The sequence below is a fragment of the Gossypium raimondii genome, chromosome 11 (assembly GCF_025698545.1).
Source record: "Gossypium raimondii isolate GPD5lz chromosome 11, ASM2569854v1, whole genome shotgun sequence".
NCBI classification, from domain to species: domain Eukaryota; kingdom Viridiplantae; phylum Streptophyta; class Magnoliopsida; order Malvales; family Malvaceae; genus Gossypium; species Gossypium raimondii.
Genome location: NC_068575.1, coordinates 17,781,727 through 17,800,155, shown reverse-complemented (window position 1 = coordinate 17,800,155; position 18,429 = coordinate 17,781,727). Strand labels below are relative to the sequence as shown.

Genomic DNA, 18,429 nt, shown 5'->3' with positions numbered 1-18,429 from the left:
TTTCTCGAGCAAATGGCTCGATTTGAGGACAAATCGCTTAAAAGAGGCAGGGTATGATGTGATCTCAGTCACATTATGTGATACGGCTAAAAGGACTCGAGATTGGGCCAAGCGCGAAAGGCTCAAATTCAAGATGAAAACATTCAAAGTCTATACAACATTTTGCATGTGGGCTTTTAAGGCCCAAACCGTCCTTCTTAGTATTCTAAATTACACAACATTTAATTTAGAATTTAATTTATGTATTGTTATTGCATAGATTTTAATATGTCCTAAAATATGTTTTAATTATGTTGTCATTATCATGTCTGTTTTATTACATTTTAAATAAATTGTTTGTTGGGTCCTAATGGTGTGTTTATTGTATCCTAAGAGTATCAATGGTTGGCCAACTTTTCAAGTACTACAAAATGACTATTCGTTTTTGGAATCAACATGTGTTCACACTCAAGATGGTTGTTTCTTTTTAGCTTGAAAAGTGACCATTCAACCAATCATTTCCTTATTAATTGCCACTATCCAAATAGGGGCTAAAAAAGGCTTTTTGGAGAATTCTAGAAGAAGACATTTGGTCATTTCCATGCACCATAAAAGCCATCATCCACCAAGGGGGAAGTATGAGACTTTTGAAGAATGCTTAGCCATTAAGCATGCATGAATGGGCGACACGAGGAAGAATGTGACTTTATGGTCATTCAACAGATGAACATACATCATTAATTTGGTTCATGAATGAGTTGATATATGTAACTCATTAATGGTTGAAAATTGCTATTCATGTTCATATTTTTAGTATAAATTGTTGTCTTGTAAACATTTGAAGGTTAACCAACGAATGAACGTTTTATAATTGTGAGATAACTTCTCTTTATTCTTTAAGAACTTATTCTGAACTTACCAAGATTCGTTCTTATGGCGTTCACGCCATTTCGATCTTATCACTCTCGTTTTTCCTTCTAAGTTTGTCAGTGTGGCGATCAACCCTATACCTTTGGTTCCTATCTCCATATAGATAGTGGGTCAAGGTTCTTCATCCTTTTCAAACTTCTCGAGTTTTTAACAACCTTATAGAAATTGGGTTGCATTGTTTTATAATGTAGGTTCGTTTCTGGTTTGTTTCAAGTTCGAAAATTATATCCCAAGTTATCCTTTGATATCTTTTCCTTCCTATTTCTATCATATTTCGAGAGAATATCTGTTAAGAATGACAGAGAACTTTAAAATCATGACTCGTATTTCAACGCGTAACGAGGTTCACCTTAAAAGGTTTAATTGATTTCAAGATGTTGGTGTTTTTAGTTCTATGATTGAATTTGAGAATGAAAAGAAAGTTTAAATTTGTAGATTTGAAATTTTTATACATATATATTTTACTTTTAGAATTTAAAATTATTTTTATATTTTTAATCTATTCCATTTTTCTAATTTTTAAACTTTTTTTCTTTAAATTATATGGACAATATTATCATTCCATGTTTCAAAACACAAGAATGTTACCTATCTCAAAGTTAAATAGTGTGGACCTACAAATTTCAAGTCGATTATCTCTTGATTGCAAAAAAGCAAAACAAAAAAAAAACTTGATCTTGAAGGCGAGATACTTGCTTGAAAAATTGATTTGATTTGGATTCAAGGGTTGTCAAGATTTGATCTTAAAAAGAGGTTTGGAGAGAGTTTGGATGGAAAGATCAACCAGACTTGATCTTGGATGGTTGAGTTTGTTTTGAGTCATCGAGACTTGATCTAGAAAATAGGTTTTATATTTTTTATGTTGATGCAATCGAATTGAGGAGAGTTTTGACTTGAGGTTTGTCTAGACTCGATATTGGAAGGAAGATTCTGCTTTAAGGGCCTTTTAGGCTTGATCTTGAAAAAAAAAAGTTGAGTCTCCTTTTTATTAGTTAAATTGGATCAAAAGGCAACTTTTTTCAAAAACAGCTTTTGGTCCTCTTCTCGGTAGAACTTGGATTGGAAGGTAGCTTTTGTTCAGAAGTAATATGTAGTTCATTAAAATTTTTTCAAAGATTTCTACAGATGATTTTTGGACTTCTTGAACTTGTTAATGTGTGTTGAAAGTTTGGAGGTGACCCAATTTTATAGTGCCAATTAGTCAAGTGAGAGTTCTTTTAGAATTTAACTTCTTCATTTGAGGATTCTATAAAGACTAAACTCTTTTATTTATTATTTATCTCATATTAATTTAATTAGTCAGAGATAAAATAACCCTTAAAGAATATTGTTTTTTTTTATATATAAGAGTTCTAAAAGGATTTAATTTATTGATTTATCTCTTTACTAATTAAATTAAATTTAATTAGAGATAAACAATAATGACATATAATATAAACTCTAATAGGTCCAAAATTTCTGACATTAGACCGTGTTTCATAAAAAGTACTAAATTAATTGACGGAATGAAACTTCAAGTACCAATTTGAAATTCGGGAGAAGGTGACAAGTTAAGGTTAAGGGACCAAATTCACATTTAAGCCAATTTGATAATAAACAAGTGGATTTTTAACGTGGACTCATTAAATTCATTGAAAATTAAAAGCCCGTAATTGACGGACGAATGGGTAATATCGATAGGCCCATTGAATCAATATCCATTATGAGCCCAAACTACGTCATCTCCCTTCCCTTCCACTCTCTTTACCCGTAGCGCGCCTTGGAAACGGATAAACCTTCTCTTTTTTCTTCTTTTCTCCCTCTCCAAGCTCTGAAACTTCAAAAAAAGGGAAAAAAAAAAAAACGAAATGCTGGCAAACCCTAGCGGCGTACGAAGCACGGCGTGTTATGCTCAACCTTCGCATTTCGCTTTCTCCGGCCGTTGCAAACTTCTTTCATCTTTTCCAAATCGCCCTCGCTTTCTTAGTCCCAAAAAAACCTCTAAGTTTTGCTCTCTCTCACTGCTTTTATCGCGAAATGGCGTCAGATGTAACAGCTTTGCCGTTAAAGCTTTGGTGGAGCCGGAAGTTTCCGAGTCTGTTGCTGCTGCTGCCGGGGGAGCTGGTGCTGGTGGTTCTGGTTTACTGCCACCTGTTTCTGTCAAAATTCCCTTTGGAGATAGAGAGGTAAGCTGAGGGAACTTATTATTTTACTCCTACTACCAAAATTTAGTCGTAGATGGAGTACAAAGTAAAAACAAATTCTTCAAGTGATTTACAACTTCAATTTAGAGCCATGAATTTTGTTATCTAAATATTTTAACTATTTAAAAGGTGCTTGCTTTTGATTGAATGTAGCCTTTTTACCATTAGCTTTGCAAAAAAAAATCTGAGCAAATTCAACATAATGTGTTACGGGAACTTGATAATGGAAATGTTTAGGAAATGAGTGTATGCTAAGTAGTTGCTATTGCAATAGTTGGGACATATATAGGCAGTTTTCTTTTAGAAAATGGCGGCCATACATTTTTCTGCATTTCTTTTCTTGCTCAGCTTTTGCGCTTTGGGTTAGTTGAAATGCTAGTTTTGTTTTGGTGTTGTTACTTGTTGGGTTTCATGATGATAATCAGGCGAATACTGAACTCAACCTGATGTTATTTGCTGATTGCATAAGTAATTTTGTTGCTTATTGCAGATTCTGATTGAGACAGGTCATATAGGGAGGCAAGCTAGTGGTTCTGTGGTGGCAACTGATGGAGAAACGGTAAGTGTTAATTCCTTCTGTGGATGAGTAATGTGTTCCTATGATAAAAATTCTAATTCATTGCATTTAGATTTGTATATTATATATGTATATTTCATATATCAAAAGAAATAGTAGGGTTTATTATTTTTGTTATTATTTTTTTGTTTTTGTTTTTTGTAGATTGTATACACATCTGTTTGTTTGTCAGATGTCCCAAGCGAGCCTTCTGATTTTTTCCCGCTTAGTGTTACATATCAAGAACGTTTTTCAGCAGCAGGTCGAACTAGGTGTGTCTTTTTCCAACTTATATATTAGTTTTATTAATTACTTGAAATGAACTTATGTATGTCATGCTTAAACTTTTTTCTATTGCTTCAGTGGTGGTTTCTTTAAACGCGAAGGGAAGACAAAGGACAATGAGGTACTAATCACTGCTATCCAACCATGGAAAATTTTTAGACCTAGTTGGCATATGAAGAATTCTTGGAACCATGGACATGCTCCATCCATCCTATCATTTCATCACTTTATCATTGTAAATTGTCACAACTAAAATGTCCTTGTTCTAATAGTCAGTATATTAATGCTTCAGTTTCCCTTATTACTCTTTCATAGTTACCTTTAAAAAGTAAGAGACTCCACTAGGCAGACTATTAGTTTGACCACTTTTATATGTAACTTTCCTGTTTCAGTGTTCTTAAAAATGAGTATTTAAATTTGACAATCCTAGGACAATATGAGTAGTTCAATTTGGCTCAGCACTTGGTGTTTGAGGAGCTATTTTCTTTAGTAACTTACTGAAGGCTGCAGTTGTTTTTTTTGTTATTTTATGGCTTCCATGTCTTCATGAGTCACTGATGCAAATGCCTTTTAATGTCATTTATCTATTCTTTTTTCTTTTGTTATTTGTAGGTTCTTATTTGTCGGATGATTGATAGGCCATTGCGCCCAACTATGCTTAAGGGATTCTACCATGAAACTCAGTTACTATCTTGGGTAAACCTTATTTCTTTTTCTCCACATGATTGTTTTTCTTTTAGCTAGCCTCTGTTGAATTTTATGTAATTTTGACTTATATTTTGATTTTTTCGGTGAAAATTCATTTTCTAAAATTTGATACTGTGGTGATTCTTTAACACTTGATGGTGTAGAAAATAAGTGAACTTTATCCATGCAGTTGTTTTAAATCTACACGATGAGGTTTCAAAGCCTAATTATCTGCAATGTCTAAATAATAATTCTTTCATATTGTTTCAAATGTTAGCTAAAATGAGAGGTAACCAACCCTTTTGTTCTCCATGCTTGATAAGCTGCTTCGTTTTTTGGCTGTTTCTTTTTTCTTTTTCTTTTTCTTTTTCTTTTTTTACTCATTTCTGTTTAATTTGAAGGACTGCATCCTTGTTCATTAGTTGTTTTTTGGGTTTACAGAAAGTGCCTGACCTGGAAGCTTGACCATGATTTGAAATTTTACAATATGATTATGCTTTTGTGTAGAGCACAACTTGTTACTCTAATGCAAATCATCTACATGCATTACCCTTTCACACAACTTGGAACATGACATTGTTATTTATTTGTTCTTTAATTTTTTCTTTGTGGAAATATTAGCATGCATGCCATCTTTTTTGTTGATAAAAACACCAAAACTAAACAATATGTCACATGAGTGCAGTAATATGCAATTTCATTAGATTTTGTACCTGGTCAAAGGATATGAAACATGGAGACATCATTCACCATTGCATGCTAGTCTTGTACATGTGTCTGAGACGGGCACATGACATGGCCGGATACGTGTTGCACACATGACGACAAAATAGGACAATGTCAAGATTTTTATAGAAATTCCCATGTTGCTGTGCCCGTGCTTCCTAGGTCAAGAAAGAGCCTATTCTTTTGTAAAAGGGAGCAGCGTTAGGTAATTGTTCCTGGAGAACTTAATTCCCGGTTCATTCTCCTTTCCCTCAATGTCAGTGCATTCATGCTTCATTGGTCAAGGGAGAGACTTTAATTTGGTTACAGAGGGAGCAACATTAGGTAAATATTTCTTGGAGAACTTACTTCCCTGTTTCCTTCTCCTGGATTTTCCCTTTGTAGAGGGATGTTTGCTTTGTCAACTGAACTACATGGTTGGCTGATCCTCTCTCTAACCTTCACCTTAATAATTAAGGGCCCTTTTGGGTGGGTGTTTACCTCCAGTGCGGTACGTTTAGCTTTCTTTTTGGCTCACGCTACCGTATTTATTCTCATCGCCACCGCTGTTTTTACACTAACCTCAGATAAACGCACCGCCCATCCAAAGGGGCCCTAAAAGATGCATGTCCACAATGTCCTTGCACTATCCATAGTTGGAAAGCAGTTACTACCGGCAGATGTTCTGAATACTGATGTTGTCTTTGTTTGATTATTGTTCTAAAAGATTATGTACATAATTTCATTTAGGGACTTGCATTCTGTTTAAGTATATATTGTAATGTTTATGAAAAAGTGACATACACTTGAGGATTTTGTTTCCCATAGAAGCAGATTATCTGCTGAGGGCAATTTTGACCAATTTGTTGTGCATGATGTGCTTCTCTCTGTTCCCTATGCTCTATTATTGATGCTTGCTTTCTAGGATTTGAGGCATTAGTTACACGTGACTTGTATACATATTCATTTCTTGGTTCATATCTAAATTGCATTTTTCTTTCAGGTTTTGAGTTATGACGGTTTACACTGTCCAGATGCTTTAGCAGTTACTGCAGCCGGTATAGCAGTGTAAGGGTTATTATAGTTTTTGGTCTTCCTTGCATGTGTGGCCTTTTTATATGTATAGTAACATTTGAGACGATGTTGTTCAATACACTCACCAATTCCACAGAGCGCTCTCTGAAGTGCCACACTCAGAAGCTATCGCAGGAGTTCGAATTGGTTTACTTGGTGATAAATTTGTTGTAAATCCAACGACAAAGGAGATGGAAGGCTCAACACTTGACCTATTTTTGGCAGGCACGGATAATGCTATATTAATGATAGAGGTTAATTTCAATCCTAATTCTTTGTATTAGGATGTAAAGGATTATGATGAACTTTTACCAGTTACTAGAACACATGGCTGCTGATTTTGTTCTTTTCTAAAGGATCTTTGTTTTTGTTTTTCCTTTTATCGTTTGTTCATGGAAATATTTTGATTGGTGTATGTGCTGTTCGTATGATTCCATCTAAGTGTCTCCTGTTAACTTTACATCATTTGTTGGATGTTGAAGCCTGTTCTAACTGTCATATAAGGAATTTCAAGTTAAGAAACATGAAATTTGGTGTGTTTTCCTGGGAAATTCTAGGGTGAGCTCCACAAAAAAAAAAAAAAAAAAAAGCTTAAGAAAAGCTTTTACCAAAATATCTAAGGATTTACCAATATTGCTAAATCCTTAGATATTTTGGTAAAAGCTTTTTCTAAGATGAAGCTCATGGTAGAAGTGCCTGTGTTTTCCTCTACCTGTTTTGTTGCTATCTCCTTAATTTTATTCCATGATTATATGGTTTAATTGTTAAGCAGTTGTGCTTCTGCGAGTTATTTCGTTTGGGATTCAATTGAGCATCTTCAAAGTACAAGGAACTGTTATTGAAAACATTATAAAATAAGTTTACAGTAGAATGAGAAAGTGGACATGGTTTAAATGTCAACAGATGGAGTATAGGATGTAGCCTTATTTCTTAGGTGATGTGATAGAAAAGATCAAGGATTTCACAAACAAGAGAGGCAACTAAAAAACAATAATTTATGCACAAAGACATTCCCTAGTTGTATGCAATGATGTGGGTAAATGTTACCCTTGAAGTTATTATCTTTTCTAATGGCCAAGAAATTTCTTATACTAGGTTTATTATTGGATAAGTTGCACTTGTGATCCAAACTTGAGAGTTGAGTCTAGGACAGGTTAGCACTTACGAGATCATCATTCAATGCACACACATAACAGATTCATAGATGTGGAGCTGACTTATCAGTTTCTAAATTTTTCTATTTAGTAATGGAGCCTGTGCTCATCAATAATTGAATGTTATGAGCTGACTTATTAGTTTCTAAATTTTTCTATTTAGTAATGGAGCCTGTGCTCATCAATAATTGAATGTTATGAGGTACATAGATATGAACCAAGAAAAAAGGTGAATGGTCAAGGATGGATCATAAACCAATCCCTATCCCCAACTGTTTTCAAAAGGTCAATGGTCAAGGACGGATCATTTTTATGAGCTCCAAGGCCATTTATCATTTCACTTTGTTTGCTTGTATGAATGTTATTCAAGGTTATACATTGTTCTAGATTTTGGGTCTTTTATTTACTTATTTTCTTATTTAACTACCACTCATTGGCACGTTGATAGTCACAGATGTTCCAAAATTTATCCCTTGCAGGGCTATTGTGATTTTCTACCTGAAGAAAAGTTGCTTGAAGCAGTACAAGTAGGGCAGGTTGTTTCTTATATCTTAGTATATTACTTATCTAGTATTTCATTTTCTTAAAGCCATGAGTTGTCAACTTGATGTCATTTGAGGAACTCAGTTTTCTATTGCCCATGAGAGTTGCTATGTCTTCATGCAATGGCATCAATCTACTACCTTGGTTGAACCCAACCGGAAGGAGAGTGTCTGAGAGGCTAAGACTTGAATTGAATGTGTTAAATTCAGAATTTGGTAGGTTTATTACGAACACCCCCAAAGGAAGCTCAAACTGAATTCTATAGTAAATAAAAAAGGACTTAGTTTCTAACCATATAATCGAGATTTTCATTTTTGTTTCAGAACGCTAGACTGGACTATTTCAAACTGTGAACACTCCCTAGCCTGAAAGTGTCTTGTTTTCTGCATGAGATTATTTAGATTTTAAAGGCATGTTGATTTCAACATGTCACTTGGATGTGCATTTTAGATTCTATTCTTACCAGTTAGCTTGTCTTGTCATATCCTTTTCTTCTTTTCTTCTTTTTTTTTTTTTTTTTTTGCCATGATAATTTTAAAAACTTTATTTAGGAGGTTTTTAGAGAAGAAACCATTAACAACTTTTATGGAAGTTTTATGTTACATTTTAAATGGCTCATCCTTTTTATCTTTGGTTTACTCATTATAGGAAACTGATTAGGCAATTTTGAAAAGAATGAACATTGTGCATTAACCTTACCGTTCTTGGCCGGGACCTGTTCTATTTTAAAATTTGAAGAGATACATTAACTGGCATATATAGAAATGTACATATGCATTTTCAATTGCAATTTTGCATTTACTATATCTGTCCTGCATTTTTATGTTGAAAGTTTGTCAGCATTGCATCTTACAAATGCCAAAAGAAAAAAAGGATCTAGAGATTTCTAGATTATCTTGATTATAATATTTAATCTTTTCTACTTCACTAATACCAGGGTGCAGTGAGACAAATCTGCAGCGCTGTGAAGGCTTTGGTTACGAAGTGTGGGAAACCCAAAATGCTTGATGCTATCAGATTGCCACCTCCTGAGCTTTATCGGCTCGTGGAAGTATGGTTCTTCTTTTCTATTTCCATCAGCATGTATTGTTTTTTCTTTCTGTTGACTTTTGAACTGATTTTGATATTTTTTTTCAGATAAATTTCTATTGTTTTCACTAATTTATGTGATCTTATTTAACGAAGCTAGCTCTTATCTGTTTTAACAATTGAAACTTTTGAGCAATTAGTGGTGATAGAAGATAATGCTGATAGTTTGAGTCAACTAAGCATAACATTGCAACTTTGTAGTTATTACTTAGAGTCCTGTTTCTCAGTGTTATGTAATTATAGTATTTTCAATGTTTTGTTGTTTTCCATGTGTATTTACTTCTCTACCTTTTCTTTGTAGCTTCCTCTAAAAAAATGTACTTTGTGGTAATGGAATGGTTAATTTCTATATACAGAAAATAGCAGGTGACGAATTGCATAATGTACTTCAAATTAAGAGTAAAATACCAAGAAGAAAGGCCATCTCATTGTTAGAAGAGAAAGTTATTAACAGACTGACAGATAAGGGATATATCAGCATAGAGGGCTTATCAGGATCTGGTGAAACAATACAAGACTTAATTGATGAGGAGGATGAGGATGAAGAAATTGTTGTTGATGGTGAAGTAGATGAAGGTGATGTGCACATAAAGCCGGTTTCTCGAAAATCCACTCCTTTGGTGAGTTATAAACAGGGTAATCGGCATTTCATTTGCCTGTCTTGTAATATCTAGTAAATATTTGGGGTTTGTCAATTCAATGACACAGTTTCCTATTCCTATTGTTCTATTATAGTTTACTGAGGTAGATGTGAAGCTGGTATTTAAGGAGGTTTCATCCAAAATCTTACGGAGACGTATTGTGGAGGTAATAAGGCATATTTTCAATTAGAAAGCGAGAATTTTGGTCCAAATCACCATTGGTTGATAATAACTTTATTGGTATTAAATTTCTCTGAGTTCTGCTTTCTCTTCAAAGCAATGAAGCAGTGATTCTGAAACTATGAAGGGGGAGCTTTTTCCTTTATCCTTGGAGTTTATATGTATTCCATCTGTAATCTTTTATTTTCCTGATCTTTAAAGTAGTTAAGTGAAATCGGTGTTAATCCTGTGAACTAGAATTTTGTGTACTCAAAAGTAAAACCTTTTTTTTCTAAGACTACTGTCATTTTCTAAGACTAGCATTTTGCTCTAGAACACATAATTTTCTCTTGAAACTGTTCTCAAGTGGCAAATCATGTCATATACAGTCAATAGTATCTGCTTATCCAGTTTATGCTGGACTACACTGAGAAAGGTGAATAACCTTTTTTGCTTCTTAGGGATGGGTGCTTTTCAGCCAAACGTGAATTCTTCCTAGCAGATACACTTTCTTAACATTTTATCTTGAAAACTGTTACAGGGAGGAAAAAGAAGCGATGGGAGGTCTCCAGAAGATATACGTCCAATCACTTCAAGCTGTGGATTGCTTCCAAGGGCACATGGAAGTGCTCTCTTTACACGTGGGGAGACACAGGTTTGTAAATGCAGTGCTTTTGCTTAGAATGTTTAAGTGTGCACCCATGGTTTCTGTTACCACATGCATCCTTGTCTTATGGATAAGTGATTTAATATTCCCATATGACTGTTATTCCTGCTCATTTGATATTTTCTGAATTCTGGTTTACATTAAGGTGTCCCCAAGATAACATTCAGTTTCATAATTTCATATGTTTGTTCCTGATAGAAAACTTTTCATTTTTTTCTGTCCATTGATTTTATCTGCATGATGCGTGGTTGCTTATTGCTATGTTTTCACTGTGCCTTAATCCTTAATTTGTCTTTGTCATCCATTCTTCTTTTAGTCGCTGGCAGTGGTCACACTTGGTGATAAACAAATGGCACAAAAACTGGACAATCTAGCAAATGTAGAGGAATTCAAGAGGTTCTATCTTCAGGTCAGTCTCAAATATTCAATATCTTGTTCTTTTCTTCAGTTATCAGCTATAGTTCCTTTATGTATATACTAGTTAGTAGTTCCTGCTTTTGTGGGACTGAACTTGTCAAATTTGCAATTAACCTTTGACACCACTAATACAACATTTATCTTCAACAAATACATTATTAATGAGTTCGTATTGATATCAGAGAAACCAAGATCATAATTTACATTGTCTTCTCTGTTTAATTTCCTTAGGTTCTCCTTGTTTGCCTGGCTAATAGGGTGGCGTGTGATTTACCTGCAAATGGAAGTGATAAACATGGATGCTATTGACATGGTTATTTGGTTATCATGTTCATGTCATACTTTTCAGATAGATAATTATTGTGATTTGCTTTGCTATCCCATTAAATTGGTTGGATGAAGTGCTTGATTATTGAAATAAGTGGTATGGTGAAATGGATAATTTTAATTTACCGTAATAGTTTTCCAGGACTAATAATAATCACATGTAGTTAACTTTGTCATGATATGATTATGTTACAGGAAACTTTGCCTTGGAGAACTAATGTTGATTTCATTTTGAAAATTGCCTATTTACTTATTCAGTTCACATGTACCTGCAGTTGTAATGCAACTTAGTCAAAGTATAATTTAGTCTTTGGCTTTCTTCAATACCACCTCTCCTAAATAGGGGGATGTTGCTCTCTTTCCTTGTGAAAAGCTGTGGATGATGCTCACATATTTAAAGAAATATCTTTGCTCAACATCATAATTAATCTGCTAATAATTAGCGGAATCAAAGCTTTGTTTCCTAATCAAATGAGAAACCCCTTCTTTCCTAAGAGAGACCTGCTAACAACTTGCGATATTTTATCTGATATTTCAGTACTCGTTTCCTCCATCAAGTGTTGGAGAGGTCGGACGGATGGGAGCTCCTAGTAGAAGAGAAATTGGACATGGAACTCTTGCAGAGAGAGCTCTTGAGCGTATATTACCTACTGAAGATGCGTTTCCTTACACTATACGAGTTGAAAGTACCATTACTGAAAGCAATGGTTCCTCAAGGTGTTTTTGAAAATTTTAAGTGTCCAAATGCTGTCATGCACTTTTCTGCATTCAAAACCTCTGTTTCTTTAAGATCTGCATGTTAAGTGTTTTATGTTGTGATATCACTTAACATGAAGTTTTGCTGCATAACAGTATGGCATCTGTTTGTGGAGGTTGCTTGGCATTGCAAGATGCTGGTGTTCCCCTAAAATGCTCTATTGCTGGGATTGCGATGGGTTTGGTTTTAGACACACATGAATTTGGAGGAGATGGTACACCACTTATTCTTTCTGACATTACTGGAGCTGAAGATGCTTCTGGAGATATGGATTTCAAGGTCTTCATGGATTTTGTTTATAATTTGAGATCTATTTTGTTCAGTGAAGTATTCTTGGGAAGATAAAAAATTATGTAGTTTCCTCTCAAAACTGATCACAGAGTTGCATAAATGACCTTGTAAGAATGTTCTTTGCAGGTTGCTGGAAATGAAGATGGCATAACTGCATTTCAGATGGACATAAAGGTCACTGGTCCTACACTATTGTAATCTGCCTTTCTGGCTCCAATTACTGATATGTGTTTCCCATCCTTTTGTCAGTTTTAGATTATAATAGATGATCATTTTTCTTCTCTGACAGGTAGAAGGGATAACCTTACCTGTTATGAGAGAGGCACTCCTACAGGCAAGGGATGGGCGCAGGCGTATTCTAGGTAATAAAACTGTATTCTCTTGATTTAACCTTCTTGAGTTAATAGTTTGAGTGTGGTTCTTACACCGTATATAATTTGATGGCACATTGATATGTTTAATTGTACAATCATTTCTATGCCAGGCAAAGTTGCTTCCTGATCCCTTTTCTAATATCTTGTATATTTTTCCTCTTGTTAAGAGTGTTGTAGTTAACATTACCTTTCTTTCCTATACATCTTCCTGTTGAATTAGGTTTTCTTTAAAGGTTCAGCCATGGGTACTTTAAATCTGTACTTTCATTTTTTTTCAATGTCATACATACTAGACATGGATATGGCTTAAATTTCTTACATATATGGTGGCATGCCAACCATATATTGCCTTGAGCAGTATGTACTCTTTTTTGTTGATTGCAGCTTGTTTTTATATGCATGGGGTGGAGAACTGTCTGATGATTGCCATGCTCTAGATGTAGAGATGCTATCCAAGAAATTAAAATTTTTTCATCATATAAACTAATTTCTCTTTCTTTTTCATACATTCTTGTTCTTGACTGAATTCTTTAGCTGAAATGATGAAATGTTCCCCTCCCCCTGCAAAAAGTCTCTCGAAGTATGCTCCACTTATTCATATCATGAAGGTCTGTTGATCTTAGACCCATTCTTTTTTCTTGTTCATTTAATGGACAGTCTGCAGTATATAATGCATTTCCATTGCCTTGTGTCAATTTCAGGTTGCTCCAGAGAAAGTTAACATGATTATAGGTTCTGGTGGGAAAAAGGTAAAAAGCATTATTGAAGAAACTGGAGTAGAAGCTATTGACACGCAAGATGATGGAATTGTAAGATCCTATGCAACCTTTTTATGCAATAGACATGATTATTTCAACACAAGGTTTCTTATCTATGTTTTTCGCAGGTAAAAATCACTGCAAAAGATCTGTCAAGTCTGGAGAAGTCCAAATCCATTATTAGCAGCCTGACGATGGTTCCAACTGTTGGTGATATATACAGGTATCTCTTTTATTTACGATTTCATTTTCCTCGCCTTTCAGATAAACGAAGAATACCATTGTTAACTTTCTATCTTTATGTTACAGTAAAGATGTCTTAGAACTGCATATTGGAGATATGCACCATAGATGCTCAAGCATTCTTTCTGTTTGTCAAAGTTCTTGTGTGATGTGTCTGGTTCTTTCTGTGGGGCCTGAGAAACAGTTTTACGCAGATTTGATGTCTCCCAGACAAAACTTGGCGAAGGTTAAAACTTATTATGGTAGTTTAGGGAGCTAATTTTCACTATTGGTATTGGATGATTGGGGCCAAACTTGTCATATTTCAGTAGAAGTCACTGATGCTACCATTCAGTGTAGGAAACAAGTTTTATGTTCTGTTCTCTGTATCTTTGAGAAGCATATCATTTCTTGTTTGCTTGTTGGATGTTAATGTAAAGTGGGGAAGTCTTTGAGTCTCTATCATCTTTTCAAGCAGGAACTGTGAGATCAAATCAATAGTTCCATATGGGGTTTTCGTTGAGATAGCTCCAGGGCGAGAGGTACATTTTTTTATCCTGAAAATTGCACATTTTTTGGTAAAAGTTTGATGATTTATACAGTCACCTTATTTGTAAGTTTAGGTAATATAGAATTTGTTTTACATAGAAAGTTTTCTCCTTTGCTTTAACTCATATTTCCATTTGTGTTGTAATTTGAAGTTCATACAATTGAAATGTATAAAAGTATATATACATACACACACATGTATGCACTATTATTGGTGATACTTTTATAGTTGACACACAAACCATGACTTTTCTTCTTGCAATAAAATTACTTCGAATTGAAGCAATTGAGCAAAATATTGAAAGAAGAGTCCTGTGGTGCATGAAATACTAACAAATTTATACAAGGAAAGTGTGAGATTTTTAGTGACGAGTATGGGAGATTCAAATGTATGAAAAAATCTGTTCTCTCAGGGACTTTGCCACATTAGTGAGCTGACGTCAGACTGGTTGGCCAAGGCTGAAGATGTAAGCATATTTTTCTGTTTCTTTTATGCTCAACTTCTAGATGCTTTATTGTGATGAGCTATTGAAATTATTATTTGATATAATTTGGTTCCATCATAGGCTTTTAAAGTTGGTGATCGTGTTGATGTTAAACTTATCGAGGTAAGCAACTTATTTTTGTCTTGTTGACAAGCTTATTCAATCATAAACTAGATATGGTGAATGTTGTCCACTTAAAATTGATTTATCCATGCATTTTAGCGTTGGATCCCTACTATCTTTGCTTGTATCATGATAGTACATTACTAATTGTTAAGTGGTCTTATCTCACATCTATCAAGTATTAGTTTCCCGTTGCCTTGTATTAAAGTAGCTCTCTGAGCCTATTACCAATTGATTTTAGATTCAATGCTGAACATGGTATCAGAGCCCAGGTTATATTATGCTGTTCTTCCTACCTATCTCCATGTGAGGTTGACGACCCTCGGTGAGGTTGTCCACGTGTAGGCCTTGTGAGCTACACTTGAGGTGTTAAGCGGTTTTATCTCACATCTACTAAGTATTAGATTTCTTGTGGTTTTATCTTAAAGTTGGGCCTCTTCTATTATCAATTGGTTTTAGGTTGGATGCTTAACAACTAATCTTCTCATTGTATAAAAAACTTGTTATTCTATGCGTTCGACGTTGGCTTGCTACTTACCACTTAATAAGTTGATGATAACTATATACTTAACTGGATGTTTTACCGTTATTCCGTGGCTTGTTCATGCAGCACTCAACCATTCTACGGGCTTGAGCTATATTCTAGTACTATGCATGTTAAATATGTAATCAATGAGATGGTAAAAGTGGTTCCAAATTTTTATCCTTACTGTTGGTCTTGTAAATCCATCAAAGAGCTAGATTGCATCAATTATTAGTCATTTTCTTTATCTGCACCTTTTTTCCTTACTTCAAAGAATCTCTCTCCATTAACTGTGTCACCTAATGCAGGTTAATGATAAGGGACAACTTCGCCTTAGCCGCCGTGCACTTCTTCCTGTTCCTGAAACAAGTCCAGAGGATCCCAGTTCAAACCCAGATGTGGTGGTTATTGCTGATTCTGGTAAAGCATCTGACGAAGGTGCACCTCAAAAATATGTCAGTGTCCCCAAAGCAGAGGGTTTAGCTGAAGAGAAGATTGATAGGGCCAAGGTTAAAAGTAGTGCTACCAAAGTTGCAAGCTCATCCAAAAGTAATTCTGCGGAGACCACTCTACTTCCACGGAAGAAGGTTTTTAAGAGAGTAAAGAAGAGTGGCAGTAAAGCTGTCACTGGTGTCTCCAGCAATGATGGGGAGTAGTCAATAACTGAATGGGAGTTTTATTGTGCTTATAATATGCTGACAAGAATTTCCGTCTCCAATGACCATTGTACGAAAGGTGACAATAGCTTCCTCACATGGAAGAAACAGAGGTAAGGCAACCTATTTTCTTTTGTTCACTCGTCCTTTTAAACACCATTTAAAGCAGATATGCTGTTACAAAAAGCAGACTACATAAACGTCTTTCTAGTCTTATTAATTGCTTGTGATTCCATTATGAGACTTTGCGTTCTTATTGTTGGGTTCAATGTGGAGTTATAAATTACTAATCAGATAAGTTCTTGAATTGCTTATCATGAGGTAACTTACCAGTTAAGCATGCGACAGTAATTATGACTGGTAAGATTAGGGGGAAAATGCCTGGGTTGTCTCAAACAAATGAAATAGCACTAGAACCTCAGCAGCAATATACTCATTGGATGAAATGGGTACTGGATGCTCATACCGATCGTCTGAAATCTATTGTTACTAGTGAATTTGCTAAATATTAGATTCTTGTACAGGTACATTTCATCATAACTGGAGGCCTACGCTTGTGAAATGTGATTCAGAAGCTAGTCTTGCTCGCATATTTTTATGTAAGATGGTTAAGGCAGGTAAGGTTGCCACAAGCTGGATCTCAAGTTCTGTTGCAGATAAAAGAAACAACATTTTGATGGTTGGAAAGTTACTGATTTTTTGCTCTGCTAGCCCCCTTGTTTTCTATTTTCTGTTTGGACCATTGTTTTGTATTGGATCTTTGGTTTGGCAAATACATATTTATGCATTTGAAGGAAGGTTAAGAAAAAAGGACTAGGCAAATTGGTTGGATCGGTCTACTTATTTAAACAATAATTCAAATATTTTTAAAAATGATTTAAATATTATATGTAGTAAATAGTTGATAAAAATTAGTGATGGTAAGAGGGCGGGGCGGGGCGGGGCGGACTTTTGGCTGCCTACTCCGACCAGATACTCTACCATCATATGCCTTGACCTTGACCTGTCCCTGAGCTTAAAAAGAATTAATCTGTCCTGAACTTGAAAATTAATTGCATACCTGACCCTGATCTAATCCTGAGTTCAAAAATGTGATTAATTAAATTCAAAATTATTTTTAAAAAGTTATGCCTGGGGTGACTAAGTAAAAACATATATTACATCATAGAAGAAAAAAAATAAGAAACGAAAATGAGAGGGAGGTTTGGAAAAATAAATTATAAAATAAAGGTGATAAAATGATGTTAGTAGTGATAAAGTTTAAGGATTTTTGTAACTTAATATTAAAAAATATATAAAAATATATTTTTGTAAATATTTCAGGAGGAGATGGTTTCACGTTAAACTTGACCTTGCTTGCCTGCCTTGAGATCTGATTTCAAGAAAACAAAATCTGACGCTCGGAATTAAAAGTTTTTTTTTAAAGAAAAACAAGAAGTTAACTCTTTTTCAATATTTACAATCAATTTATTATGATTTTGATTTCATTTTTCTTTTTTCATATAGCATGTACATGGACTCGGATAGATTTTGGATTTTTGGTTAAATTTGCTTTGTAGGCTTATCCCGTTCAATTTTTCATCACTGGTGGACTTAATCTTAGGTGATACTCGATTCGTTAAATGTAATGGAAGAGCAATAATAAAAATCGAATATTACAACTTATTGATATTTCAACTCTTCTATTTTTTTTTCTTTTCTTCCTCCTCTCCATTTTATATAATACCCTCAACTCGATCCGAATAGTCCGATCCAAATCTCGGGGGTTACCATATAATTACATACAATAATTTGAGCGGTTAGAACAACTTCCAATTATTTACCACTTCACCTATCACAAATTTAAACCAACATACATAAAGCTCAAGTAATTACATAATGCTAAATAAGATAGTTTAATTACAAAGGTTTCCAATCTAATATCTTAACTTATTACGATTATCTAATGTATAGACTTCTATAAACACTACTGGATGTACTATGCCACCAAACTTGCACTGTATGCATAATAACCTGATACGCCATTCTTTTGGCATAGTCCTAACGTCATCCCTCTTGGCGCAAACTTAATCCTTTAAGCCTGAAACAAGAACATAAGACATTAATAAGTTCACAAAAACTTAGTGAGAAAATTTCCATTTACCTTAACTGGTACTTCTATAAAACAGCATATAGCTCAACAATGCGATCTTTTCTTTTTCTCAATGACATAGTTCTGTTAAAGTGAACACTATCCAACTCAGACATATTTATTCCCCACGACTTGCCATATCTTGTCTTGTATCCACTTCCATC

The 18,429-nt window shown here is 34.5% G+C and overlaps 1 protein-coding gene across 1 annotated transcript; it reads left to right on the top strand.

Annotated features, from left to right (window-relative positions):
* Positions 1-2,679: 2,679 nt before the first annotated feature.
* Positions 2,680-17,016, top strand: LOC105804403 (polyribonucleotide nucleotidyltransferase 1, chloroplastic). The gene is made up of 25 exons (XM_052623828.1): positions 2,680-3,074; positions 3,583-3,651; positions 3,814-3,920; positions 4,012-4,054; positions 4,546-4,629; positions 6,329-6,393; positions 6,497-6,653; positions 8,033-8,089; positions 9,034-9,147; positions 9,542-9,805; positions 9,921-9,992; positions 10,527-10,640; positions 10,969-11,061; positions 11,935-12,113; positions 12,249-12,432; positions 12,571-12,618; positions 12,734-12,806; positions 13,353-13,426; positions 13,520-13,627; positions 13,705-13,799; positions 14,277-14,340; positions 14,761-14,814; positions 14,914-14,955; positions 15,787-16,247; positions 16,659-17,016. The coding sequence occupies exons 1-24, from the start codon at positions 2,757-2,759 to the stop codon at positions 16,132-16,134; spliced, it is 2,826 nt and encodes a 941-aa protein (XP_052479788.1). The 5' UTR covers positions 2,680-2,756; the 3' UTR covers positions 16,135-16,247; positions 16,659-17,016.
* Positions 17,017-18,429: the final 1,413 nt, after the last annotated feature.

What these genes read in the sequence shown, in the direction of transcription:
- LOC105804403 (XM_052623828.1), top strand. Translation starts at nt 2,757, where the DNA reads ATGCTGGCAAACCCTAGCGGCGTACGAAGCACGGCGTGTTATGCTCAA. An exon ending in TTCCCTTTGGAGATAGAGAG is followed by an intron (nt 3,075 to 3,582) that starts GTAAGCTGAGGG and finishes TGCTTATTGCAG; the next exon opens with ATTCTGATTGAGACAGGTCA. An exon ending in TTACACGTGGGGAGACACAG is followed by an intron (nt 10,641 to 10,968) that starts GTTTGTAAATGC and finishes TTCTTCTTTTAG; the next exon opens with TCGCTGGCAGTGGTCACACT.